This window comes from Oryza glaberrima, chromosome 1 (assembly GCF_000147395.1).
Source record: "Oryza glaberrima chromosome 1, OglaRS2, whole genome shotgun sequence".
NCBI classification, from domain to species: domain Eukaryota; kingdom Viridiplantae; phylum Streptophyta; class Magnoliopsida; order Poales; family Poaceae; genus Oryza; species Oryza glaberrima.
This window is the reverse complement of record NC_068326.1, coordinates 17939744-17953481: the sequence shown is the minus strand read 5'-3', so window position 1 is coordinate 17953481 and position 13738 is coordinate 17939744. Positions and strand designations below refer to the sequence as shown.

The window sequence follows — 13738 nt, the reverse complement described above, 5'->3', positions numbered from 1 at the left end:
TGATGCAGCCAAAATCAACGAATGCAACCTCATTATTCCATTGCACCTGCCAGTGACACACATTTTGATGCTAGGCGACGACTTCAATTTGCAGCCAAGCAAGGTAATCTTTTCTTTCTGATTTTCTAGTGTATTCGTTTACATGACTAGACAATATTAATGTTGGCTGATGCAAATGATATATCTTATTGATGAAATGGTTAGGTACGGGAAAATGCCAGGTTTACTATGAGTCCTTTCAAAAGATTGCTCAATTTGGGTTTTCGGAAGCATATGCTCACTGAGCAATATGCAATTCATTCATCAATCTGGCAGTTCCGCAATGAGAAATTTTATGAAGGGAGAATCACAAATGGTGCAATTGTTATTTCTCCTGAATACAACAAAAAATTCAAAGGTCTTAAATTTTCCAATTATTGCTTTATTGATGTCACTGGAACAGATGGGCCTAGCTGCAAAGAGAAAAACACCATTGAGCTTGCCACAATCCAATACATGCTTGAGATCATTTCCAAGGTATGTCTTCTAGATAGCTGTCACTTGTAGTTTTTTGAGGCTGTTTTTGCAGCAATACTATAAAGACCTTAATTTACATTCTTTGTAAAAAAATTGTTCAGGTCTGGAAGATACTGAAGTGATTGATGTTGGTATCCTATGTCTGTGTGGCAGCAATATTAGTGAAATCAAAAGTTCTCTCAGACAAAAATATGCTTCTCACAATAAAATCAATGTGCACATTGAGTCTGCTGATAGTTTTGAAGGAGAAACTTATCAAGTGGTTATTCTATCAATGCTTTTCAAAGATGAGAACACGATTCTTCAGATTGAAAAGATCAATGCTGCAATTACCAAAGCAAGGTTCGTTAAAAATATTGAATTCAAAATTTGATTCGGCTGTATATGTTACTTTAGCTTCTAATAACAGCTATATATATTGGCTGCATTTTTCCTTTCATATAGACACTGTTTGTGGATGTTTGGTGAAGCTGCTAGTGTATCTGCTAGAGGGGGAGTCGGGAGTCTTCAGAGAATTAGTTGATGATATGATAGAGCGAAAGTGTATATTGAAATGGAACACTATCGCTACAAGTCAATCAAAATATGCACTTGAATCTGATGACTTCCATGGTTCTAGCTCTGCAAGTTCAAATGAAACCATACACTAGGTAAAGTTTATATACTGTAAAAGAAAAGGAAACATATTCTTTTTATTTCCTAAAAAACGATACCCGTTAGAAGAAATTTTGGTTCGTTTTCATGGCATTTGCAATGCAGCATGAAATAAGTGTTAAAATTTTGTGTTACCGATTTTTCCTTATTATGATGTTAGAAAACCTTTTCTTTTCAAAGAGCCAGGGGAAACTTAATTTTACCCTCTATTTGTATCCTAGCCCTGTGTGCAATGATGCGCAAATTGTATCTTTCTGATGTGTAATGTGAAACCAGATTATGCTAATTTATTTGCGAGTGTTATTTAAAAAAGTTTTTACACACATTACTCTCATCACAATTTATTCTACAATGACAATATGTAACAATTTCCATCAAAAGAAGTGTAACAGTCACATTTATTTTTGCCCTATATTTTAGGTATGCAAAGAATTCACATGGTCTGTGAGACCTAAGACGACAAAATATATCTAGCACTTCTACGTGACCAAGGAAATTCTGGTACACATGAAGTATCTTGAAATTCTTCCTTGCTGTTGTTTACTTGTTATTTGATTTCACATCCACATGCAAAGATTTTACAGTTGGATCATCTTACTTCTCTAACAGATACATGCACAATGCATTCCTGTTTGGGAGCAATGGAGTCCATGTACAAACACCAGTATGCTTGTTTGGAACCACCACAGGACTTCAGTTGGATTTTATCCACTGATAATTTGATGGAAGAATACAAGGAAGTTGTTGGAAAAGAAATTAGAATCATCAACTTGCTACTGTACTGCAAATTCTAGAAGAACGTGGTGTCCTAGGCAGAAGAAAGCAACAACCTGAGGTAATATCTGTTTTAGATGTATCATGTCATGTGTTGTTTGATAGGCTAAAGTGTGCCTTTATAGTCATTTTATTTTAGTTGTTACTTCCAAAATTACAGGCGCTCTTGGATCAAGCACAGTAGCACTACTTCATCTGTTTATGTTCATAAATTTTGCAAATAGAAAATATGCACTAGTTGATGGCTATATTCCTGCAAAGTGATTGTATTTTGCATATTCCTGTGCCCTGCTTTCTGAGTTACAAGCCACACCATGATTTTCAGAAACAAAAGGAATAAAGCCTAAAAGGAGGATCATATGTAAGGTTTAGTGAGGTTACCAAGCTGCAATTCATGATTTTAATTAGTTGGTATGCAATCATCCATTTGTTTATCTCCTGGACAAAAATAACTCACAAGAATATCCTGCACATAATCCTATTGTAACCACAATTCCATATATTGTTAGTAAAAATACACATTTCCGGTGTTCTTGAAACAATTAATTAATATCATATCAGGAAGATGCAACACCTTGTATGAGCAATTGCATTCTGTCACACCAAGATGCCCTTCTTTGTCGACTTTCTTATCAATATCATAAGTATCGGGCGCTTCAGTGGCCATTCCTCATGGTTGTCCTGGAAATTTCAGTGGAATTAAAGTTTAAACCTTCAAGACTGGACTAGTGTTCCAGAAAGGTTTGGAAGCATAATATGACGTGCATCTATTTTTAAACTATCCTCCTAGTCATATATTAGTGAATCTGCCATAACAAAGTAGCCTTAGAAACTATTTAAACATCTAGTGTTTGCGCTTTGGTCAAGGAATTGAGGTTGTAGTACCTCTTTGATCCAGTTCTCAATTGTTTACTTGTTTCTTCCCACAAAGGCACAAACTGCATTTCTTGCTGCACTTCTTGTCCATAATTCCATATAGATATGGAATCAATAGTGTATTTCCATCAAAATCCAGTAGTCCACCTTTCGTTCCCTGTCTTTCAAAATTAACATTCCTTTATTAATTTTCCTCATGATCAATTCTTAGGCCTGACAATATTGTTCATTATTTTACCTTGACTCTAAGTTTTGACTCTTTTGCAGGTTGCAAGTAATTTCAGAATCAAATCCCAACCTCAACTTCCCATCAAGAAGGACCAAGAGATAAAAACCGTCTTCAATACTGTCAAGAATGGAAAATTTCCAGTGGCACATTTCCGCATGTCGGAAAACTTCTTCTCCTTAAGGCCAGGGGAGATTGGCCACTATGACTACCAAAAGCCCTACCTTAATCTCGTGTCTTCTTTACTAGCTTCTCATGCAGTGATGATAATTGGCTCAGCGATGACCATGACAGAGGTGAATAAGAGAAGAGAAAACAGTGCGCTATCCATCTGAGCCTACAGAATAGCGCGGGCAGTTTGTTTAGCGAGAATGATAGTGGTTACGTTGGGTTGGAATCTATACGAGGCCTGTATCAACTCGATCTTTGAAACAGTGCTACTTCTCTAGCTAGCTGCTGCTCCTGCTACTTTTAATATGTTGCAAACTTGCAATGTAGCCCGATTCAGGCATCTTTTTGTGCCCAGGTTTTGATGCTTTTACTGGAGTTTAATTTGTATATGTATCACATTTGCAGCGAACTTGCATCGTTCCTGGGTCAACCTGTCAAATGCCCAAATTGGTTGCCCATTGGCCTCCTCCCAACTTAACTTACAAGCATGTCAATAACCCTTAAGAAGATTTGTGTCTACCGCTCGCAGCTTCAAGAGGTCATAGAGATTGTCGAAGCCTACTAAAATATAGCCAGATGGCCCAAGAAATGGCTCTGGGCCATAAAAACCCAATATCTATGTCTCTCTATTCTTTCTCCTTGAGTTCGACTTCTCTATGTAGTACCCGTGCAACTCTCAGTAAGTTTGATCCATCTTGGTAAGCTCGTGGTCTCCAACCAATGGCATGCCTAACTGGAGCTGCTCTGAGCTAGGCTCTTAGGACAAACTGATACCTCCTTGCCTATATCTAGCTTCTTGGGAGCCAATGTTGAGTTTATATAGTGAAGATTTGCTTGCTGGCGCCCGTGGTTTTTTCTCTCATGCCTTAGGAGGGTTGTCCACGATAAATCTCGTGTCTTCTATGATTGATCTGTCGTTCTTCATCGTTTATCTGCCGATCATTTCCTAACAGCCAAGAGTGAGGTTGTCACCTTTCCTTTCCTTTCCCTCTACGGGCTTTTTTGCTAGATACCGCTGGTGGAGAAGAATGTGCCTTGCTCTTTTTCTGAGGAGGGAAGAATGTTAGCCATATCGTCAGCTTCCACAAAATCAAACCCAAAATCAATATCATCTTGTGGTGCGCCTTCGATGGTAGGAGGGGCTGAACGAGCTGGAGTGGAGATAGGCGATGGAGCTCGTGGTGCATTTGACTTAGGAACCATCCTTATGACAATTTGATCCTTAGGCCATTGGATAAAGGTCCCATGTGCAGCTCCCAGTTTCAAAATTTAGTCGTTTTGTGGGATCTCTAGAGATCAGTTGACTTGATCATGTCAACTTGGACTTTGGCATGCCCAGCCACCAAATCCACCCCTGTGCACTTTGGTTTTTGGGGTAGGCTTGAAAACTGAAAGGGCATTGATGTTGCCTAAAGGGGGAGGGGGGTGACATGTGCTAAGATCTTAGGGGGTGTGTTCCTAGACATTTGCCTATGTGGCTGGGTAAGTTGGGCCGACGAGGACGTCGGGTCCTTTGATGAGGAGTGTATGTGACATCCTGGCCCAATTAGGATGAGGCCTGTGTGGCCCATGTGAGCAAGGACGAAAGTGTAAGTGGGGTGGTATGTGTAAGTGGGCCCACCCGTCGGATGGGCTGGCTACGTGGTTCTGGAGGGAGTACTATTACAAAGTATGTAAAGAAACTTAAAGTCTAAACAATCAAGTAATTAACCACTTTTTAGGATGGTAGATGCCTTTGCTATAGTCGATATCAGTGAGAACCCTAAAGCGAGAACCAGCCGATAGGGCAACCACTTTTTAGGGTGGTAGATTCCTTTGCTAATCTAATCTAGCAAGATGATTTAGTCGATATCAGTGAGCACCCTAAAGCGAGAACCAGTCGATAGGGCTAAATCGGGATACTAAGACTAGATTACTTAAGACATATGATAGCAAATGGTCATGATAGAAGGACTAAAATATCTAAAGCGACATAATAGCTCCGATAGCACAAGTCATCGAGACAAGTTACCTCTTATCGAGAGAACTCACCGAAAAGAAGAACAAAAAGGGTGGCGATGCGCCAAAGTTGTATTGCATTTGTCGTCCCTTTTTTACAATGATCTCGGGTTCATATTTATACCCCGAGTACAAACTTAGTCCATTATGGACACGACTCAAACTTTCCTAAAGATAAAATACAAACAAGACCACACGGTGGTCTCTTACCATATCTCTAACAAAAACCGACATAAATATCCTAATTAATAGATACAATTGCCTTAATCAAGCTCCAATTGCGGTTATCTTAGTCTAGGCCCAAACCAAGCCCCAAGTCATACCATATCGGTTGCTTGCCATATCGGCTAGGCTAAGCATTTGCTCTGTTTTTAGCCGATATGATGTCCAGCCGATGCACAGTCTGACTCTGAATTCAACTCGATTCTGCACCAAATCCGCTTCGAACTTTCTTCTATCTCTCCGAGTCTGATGCAAAATTCCGTTGTTAACAATACCCGAGCCTCTCAAAACTAGCCGTTGGAGGCCAAGATTCCATTTTTTGGAATTTCCGAAATGCATTTCGAGCAAATCCGAAAATCAACAGAAGACAATCTCAATATCACAGCCATTTTTGGAATTTCTGAAATATTTTCGGACTTTCCGGAAATTTTTCGGATTTTCCGAAAAACACATGGCAAAACAGCCATAACTTTTTGCTCGTAAGTCCGTTTGATGATCTTGGACTCTATGGAAAGCTCACAAAGAGAACTAATCAAATCAACCAAAAGGAATGTCTAAAACCACTCAAAGGATGGGTGACTTTGAGCAACGAGACATACACAAACACATCGACATTACATCCCTCTTAATAGTACAACATTCCTATATTCAAATGTAAATAGGAAGAAAATTATAACAATAGGAATGACTTCTTTCCATCTTCCTTTCTTTGTCTTAAGGGACGTCAACGCCAAAACCGTTTCACCATATATTCTTCAAATGATTGATGCGGTTACTTGTAGCTTCAAATGGCCTCACACGGTCCATTGTGACAAAGTCGTCACTCGCCCTTCACCGCTAGATTTGTTTTTTCGACACCAAGCCCCTTGCTTACCCTTCACCATGCATGGTCCATCCCGACCGAGCATCGGTTGCCTTTCACCATTTTGCCATAGTAGCCACTTCATATTCCACATCTTCAATATCTTCACTTGGTCATCCTTAGTATATTTAGGTGTAATGATATCACTTGAGCATCAGCACCTTTGCAATCCTTGGGACCTATTTCTCTCATTCAACTTAATAAAATTATTAGTCCCAATGATCCAGTTGTCAACCTCCACATGTTGACTAACCGATCGAGTATATAAAAGGATATGAATAAGTAATGAGTATTAATCAACATCACAAGTGTCATATACTCGATTGTATACTCAAATATAGAGATCCCAATTAAATGAAAGTGAATAACTTGGATCAAATACATGCATAACTAACGTATAGGGTTTGCTCCCCTTAAATGTATGCATAGGACCTCGAACTAATATTTTCCTCCTAGAAAAAAAAAGAAATAGGTTGTTGAGGCAACAAGTGAATATAAAAGAAAGCATGTGTGTTCGGACGAACAAGTGTGCACGTATTTATGTGAGCAGAAAACCAATAGCTTGAGCATATTTATGTGAGCAAAAAACCAACAGCTTGCGCACTGCATGCATGATGTACACATTCTTATTCAGTTGAACACGTACCCCTTCGTAAAAAAAAAAGACCAATCCTACCTACGAATCTGGATACATGTGTGTCCAAGTTCGTAGGTAGGAATTCGTTTTTTTAGACGCAGTAGTAAGTGCTAGGCAGCTAGCTAATACACATACTCGGACCTATAGCTACGCAGTGGCGAACCTATGTACTATTTACCGGGATCACAGGCACCTGGTAAATTACTCAATGCTAGCTGATTCATATTATATAATTAGTATATTAGTTAATAATTAGATAATTAATATGTATAGAACCTCCAATAATTTTTATTATGAGTTGCTCACTCTAGCTACCAGATCATCTATTGACGAGACCGACTGGCCGGCCGGTCATACTGGGCCAAGAAACGGGTCGCGTCCGTGACTCCATATATGCATGCATGCATGGTGTCATCTCCCACTTCGGTCTCTTGCAGATGCTAAGTACGTCGGTCACGTACATACGCCACAAAAAAGTACGTGTGTCTCTGTGGTCGATCGCTGCGTGCACACTGTGCCTCGACGCCTACCTGCGGCAAAAACACCCTCGCATCGTCATATATCCTTTTTCCGGTCTCCGGCAGCCCTTTTCTACTGATCTCAGCCAAAAGATAAGATCGGGCGACGACGCAGCAGCACTGCTGCCATACTGCGTATATTCCCCGTCCACTGCTGCTAAAGGCTAAAGCGCGATTTTAATTTCTTCCCAGACATTTTTCTGTAATGGGCTTATATATAAGTCAATTTTTGACAGATACAACGGGAAAATGAGTTTAGGATATATATAAGACTTTTACAATTCTATCTTCAACAGTTTAAAACTCAAGTCCGAGTGTGATCACGACAAAAATAACAAGGAAAGACCACAAATTAATTCCAAAACTTATAATTCGTAATTCAAAATCGGATCAGCTGGTCTATAAGGCGTAGTTCAAACAAACAAATCTTTAATTGATACTGGCCGTGAAATGTACAAAGTTATATTAAATGGGTACGTAGATGTAGCGGTACCCAGATATGGTTTTCTAATGGGTAGGGTGCTCGATTATTATGTGCTACCTCTAAAAAGACGGTGTTTGTACAACGTGGTGTATCCATCAGGCGGTAGAGGAACCTTCTTGTGCTTTTTCTCATTCTTCCAGCTCAGCTAGTGAGCAGCTTTTTATCCAGTCTCTCCTAAAGTAGTGGAATACGAACCCGGCCACGGAATGAACGTTTGCCCTGAGATCTTCGATATTTTATTCATCCTTTTCCTTTTCGGAAAATTTGTATATTAATTCTTCACGACCTTTTGATGAAATGGCTAGCTATAATAGTTCTGCTAATTAATCTACTGATCATATATATAAAGATTACTATCTGTATTTATGCTATGCTGGCATCAATAATAAAGATTACTACACTCATATAAACTGAAGGACAGCGATCTCTACGCAAAGAAGAGAATAAACCGCCCATGTTCATACGCACTTCTGGATGGATAAGAGGATAAAAAGCTACTTGTGCCCAGAAAGTATAAAGGATAGGTATCTTTATCGGAGCCTAATTCAAATTCTCAAATATACCTGTGGCTTTATTTGGATGTGACACAGTATACTGTCTCCAGATGCTATAGTTGGCTTTGGTTTCTTTACGAATGAGGAGTCAATGAGATCACCTGGCGAAAATACTCGGTAGATACTGGATATATGATATGTCTTAGTTTAAGACTACATCATGTCGGCATGAAACCAGAGCTGAATACATGAACAATATTGTATTTTAATTGGTATAGAGTTTCATTGGTTGTACTATTAATTAGTTGGCAGTTATCAGTTAATTTCTTTCAAGATATTTTACAAAAATATTTACTCGTGAAGGAATATCAATTCTCAATGGTTTTGCTAGCTCACAATTGCATGAAACCTAGCTAAATACTCCCTCCGTCCCATAATATAAGAGATTTTGAGTTTTTACTTGCACTGTTTGACCACTCATCTTATTTAAAAAAAATTGTGTAAATATAAAAAATAAAAAGTTGTGCTTAAAGTACTTTGTATAATAAAGTAAGTTAAAAAAATAAATAATAATTCTAATTTTTTTAATAAGACGAGTGGTCAAAACAGTGCAGGCAAAAACTCAAAATCTCTTATATTATAAGACGAAGGGAGTATTATGGATAAGCTAGCTAGGCACCCCTCATAGTTAATTGGTTAATGATGACTAGGCATATCTGTGAGGTGATCACCCATATTTACATATAATAGGATGCAGCTTCCCTGTTCCGATCCGTGTCCCGTAAGTGATCACCAATGGATGTCATCAGTGGTGGGCCCACACGTCACATTCGTCTTCTCGATTGGTTTCCTCGTCCTTCTCTTATTGCCTCCTCTCTCTCATGGTGTTAAACACGGGGATCAATTAAATCAAAATAGAATAACTATGTAAAAACCAGTTCAATCATTGTTTTATGTGATTTCACAACCAAACCATGTTGTTTAAAGCGAAGTTGAAAACTAGAGATTACTGAATGAAACCAATCTGGAATTATTTTTCTCCCTGAGGTTGCTTTGCCTGGTGTACTTTCAGCGGCTGTGGCTCGTGTTCCTCGCTAAAATGGCAAACAAAAATCATCACTCACGAAGTGAAGCACCCAATAGAAATCACTCGTAGGATTGCAAGAGATTGGAACAAGGAAGAATGAAATCTCTGTGATTCCTTCATTGTTTGTTCTCCAATATGTACCAATCAAATATCATGGCCTGTCAATGGAGCCATGACGCGGAGAAGGGAGAAGACAAAAGGAAAAGGATGGGTGATTAGGACTTAATTTGGGATGGGGGTTGGTGGGGAAGAGGGGGGAGGGGTAAATAATATCAGCCGTAGATGAGTAGGGAAAATGGATCGGAACAACAACAAGGAAATATCCATACCTATGACAGTTCATCCTCTATCGAACCTACTGAACCATAGGTGATTTTTCTAAAAAAAGTAAATAAATAAATTCCCATTAGCCCCCCGCCCCCCCTCCCCCACACCCCACAAAAAAAGAGCACCGTGGCCGGCCACCTCCGCCCTCTGCATGCATCCCGAGCACCACTGCCAGCCCCCTCCAAATCCTCCCCCCATGAGGTTAGGGCAGTTAGATCCAATGACCTGGTTTCGTTCTTTTCAAACTGCTAAATGGTGCGTTTCGTGTGGAAACTTTGTATATGAAAGTTGCTCTAAAATATCATATTAATCTATTTTTCAAGTTTGTAATAATTAAAACTCAATCAATCATACGTTAATATTATCTCGTTTTGTGTAAAAAACTTAATCTTCATCTTCAGGAGAAAAGAACACCACAACCTCAGGGATGCTGAATCTAGAGGGTATACAGTGGTAACTTGGGAGACAACGCATGGTTGGAGTTTAAAGGGAAGGCGATGGATCCACCGCCAGACCACCATCCCCTCGCCAGTGCCTTTGTCATTAGTTCGTAGGATGGTAGAATTGGTGAGGCATGAATAGAAATGCAGATATTAGACCCTGTTTCTTTCAGCTTGGGATTATTATAATCCAGATTATTGAGAGTAAGCTGAAAGAAATAGACAACTTATTGAAGTAGATTATTATAATCTGGAGCTCAGCTTATTATAATCTGATAAGCTTATTTAGGTGAGCTTTTTCCAGATTATTGGGTGAAAAATTACCCACCATGCCACCCCACTCCCTCTTTAGACTTGCAAACCCAATAATCTAGGCTCTAATAATTTAGGAAAGAAACAACTAACCACTTATTCTACTACAGATTATAACAAACTAGCTTATAGTAATCTGACTCAATAATCTAAATTATAATAATCCTAAGCTGAAAGAAACAGGGCCTTAATTGCATCACTCTAGCGGAACCATGAAGCAAAGGGCAAAGAAGATTGCAGGACCCTCTTCCTAGAACTGCAAAGGGCAAAGAAGATTGCAACACCCTCTTCCTGTAACTCAAGAAGAACCACCATCATTTCTGATAGTTTTGATGAAGCTCAAACTCAAGAACAAGAGGCACCTCTTGCTCCTATCAATCTAAATTATCTTTGTAAATTTTGACCTTGCTAGTTGAATTAGTCGATTAGTGATGGTATAAGATATAATTCTATCGCTAAACTAATTAAATTTCTATTTGTTTATGGGATTTGCAATGTTAGAAAATTTTGGTACGTTGATGTGAATGAAATTTCTACTTCTTCACCGGTACTTGTGAAATAGAACTATCCAACCAAAAATTCTTGGCCACTATATATCATGATGGTATTTCTTAAATAGTACTATTAGTTGTTTGAACTATCGTAATACAAAATATTCATGGGAGTTTCTCTTCTACTTCCTCCGTTTCAGGTTATAAGACTTTCTAGCATTGCCCACATTCATATATATGTTAATGAATTTTGACACATATATAATAAACCGTGAAAGTCTTATAACCTAAAACGGAGGTAGTATATAATAAGCCGTGAGTGCTGCCCACTTATTTTTCCTTTACACAGCAATAGAGGAGCCAAGATGCAATTGACAAAAAAACACGCCGAGTTAGCCAGTTAGGCAACAGGGGTTGCGTGTCTATTATACTACGTCATAGCGACCGCCAAAATGTCGAATGCGGGTGGAAAATAAATTTTTCACGTAACTAATGACTATATGGAGAACCTCTTTTTTTTAAAAAAAAAGTTACAGTTTTTGACAAAATGCTTCACTTATTCGTCCCTGACAACCATATTCCAGACTTCCAGTCATGTGTCCAGTCCAATTGACCAAATTGTCCATGCACCTCCAGGCAGCATATCCAGAGATATCCCCCCGCAACAGCAAGTGGGAGCCGCGCGCGAGCCGTCGGCCCGCCGCCGGTCACGCGCAAGCGCATATGCATGCATGGCAGGGAATAAAATTAAGCAGAAGGGGGATGGACGATCTCACCGGGAGATCTCCCACATGGCCACCACCCTCCCCCTCACCGAACCACGGCGAGAAACGCCTGCCCCTGCTCATGAAAACGACCGGAATATTCTCACCGACCTTGCCCCACAACTCCACACACACACACAAGATTAGATACTTTCTCAAACAAATTCCTCTTCTTTCTTTCTTTCTTGTGCGTCATCTCTATCACCGATCTCTATCCCCCTCCTACCACCTACGCTACGCAAGCTTATCTATTGCCGCCTTTTTCAATTAATTCCAAAAGGAAAATAGTATATTAAAAGCTTGTGTCCTGCACAGTAGAGCACACGGGGCACAGTAGACACTACTGCACGTGTATATATAGGTGACCAAGCTACACCCTGATCGATCCCCTCCTACTCTCTCTCTGATCTCTCCTAGACTCTAGTAGCCTTAGCTAGCTACAAATGGTGATGGCCATGGAGAAGAAGAGGTTTCCAACGCTGGCCCAGGTGGCCAAGATGGCGTCCCTCCTCCTCCTCTTCCTCCTCCTCCCCTTGGTGCCTTCCTCCCTCAGGCAGCCCTACCTCTACCTCCTCTTCAACGCCCTCGTCGTCGCCCTCGGCGTCGAGGCCGGCTTCCTCGCCGCCATCTCCAGCGGCCCGCGCGACGACAAGCTGCTGCCCAAGCCGGCCGCCGCCGCCGCAGCTCTGAGGCTGAGCCACAGCAATAGACCAGGTGAAGTCGACGTCGCTGCGGCGGCGACCAACGGTCGTCATCACCATGTCAACGGTAGTAGCAGTAGCAGCGCTGTAATTGTGGCCGCTTCACCATCCTTGACACCGAAGGCGGCGGCGTTAGAGGCTGCAGCCGGCAGCAGGGACGTCGTCGTCATCGCCGGCGGTGCCATGCCGGCGGCAGCGGCGGCCAAGAAGTCCAAGAAGATGAGGAGGTGCCCGTCGAGGGCGAGCCTCTTCTTCATCGGGGGCGGGGACGGCGAGGACGTCGTCGTCCACGAGGAGGAGGAAGGGTGCTGGACGAAGGGCGGCGGCGGGGGCGGCGGCGAGCAGATGATGAGCAAGCAAGAGCTGTTCACCAAGGCGGAGGCGTTCATCGGCAACTTCTACAAGCAGCTCAAGATGCAGAGGGAGGAGTCGTGGAAGAAGTTGCAGGATCTGTACCACCACCACCACCACCACTACAAGACCACGGCCTTGTAGCTTTGCTAGGGCTCTCATCAGTTGGTCACAACTCCAAGTCTGATCATACTCCAAGTATATAGTACACAACTGATCAAAAGGCATGCATGCATGATGCATGTGCCTTACCGATCATAACTTAATTAATTCTACATCTAGTATATATATAGGGAGAACATATATGTCATGCAGATGTTTGCATTTGTTGGTAGGGGGGATATGATATGTGTCTACAGGTGCAGGATTGGAGCAGGGGAGGAAGCAACAGATATTATGTTGTTGTGTTTCTCATTCTTTCCTTCATCCATAGATTAACTACTTTGATTTGGATGGCCAGTTGGCTAGTCTTGGGGTTAAATATTTCAAGGTTATAGGAGAGGTTGATTTCTCATAAAGTAAGAAATGTTATGGAAAGGAGTTGTTCTGGTCTTCCATCTTGATGACATATATATGCATGCATAATGGTTTTCTACGCGCAATATATATGCATGAGCATCGATCGCCAATAAAATTGCATATCGTTATTCATCTGATCAAGTGTTACTTCCTCTGACTCGAGCAAATCTGAGTTAAATGCATGCAAAAACAAATATACATGTATAGGAGAGGGAAGGTTCCTACTCTATATTTGACCATGACCATGAGGTGTTGCTACCAAGTTTCAAATCAGTCATCAGAAAGGATCGGAGTGCTAGCCAATCTTTGAGCAC

General features: G+C 40.8%; 1 protein-coding gene across 1 annotated transcript; it reads left to right on the top strand.

Annotated features, from left to right (window-relative positions):
- Positions 1 to 12215: 12215 nt before the first annotated feature.
- LOC127757112 (uncharacterized) lies at positions 12216 to 13460 on the top strand. The gene has a single exon (XM_052282543.1). The coding sequence runs from the start codon at positions 12297 to 12299 to the stop codon at positions 13047 to 13049; it is 753 nt and encodes a 250-aa protein (XP_052138503.1). The 5' UTR covers positions 12216 to 12296; the 3' UTR covers positions 13050 to 13460.
- The last annotated feature ends 278 nt before the right edge of the window (positions 13461 to 13738 follow it).

Bases quoted from the DNA above. Each gene is read 5' to 3' on its own strand.
- LOC127757112 (XM_052282543.1), top strand. From the start codon at position 12,297: ATGGTGATGGCCATGGAGAAGAAGAGGTTTCCAACGCTGGCCCAGGTG.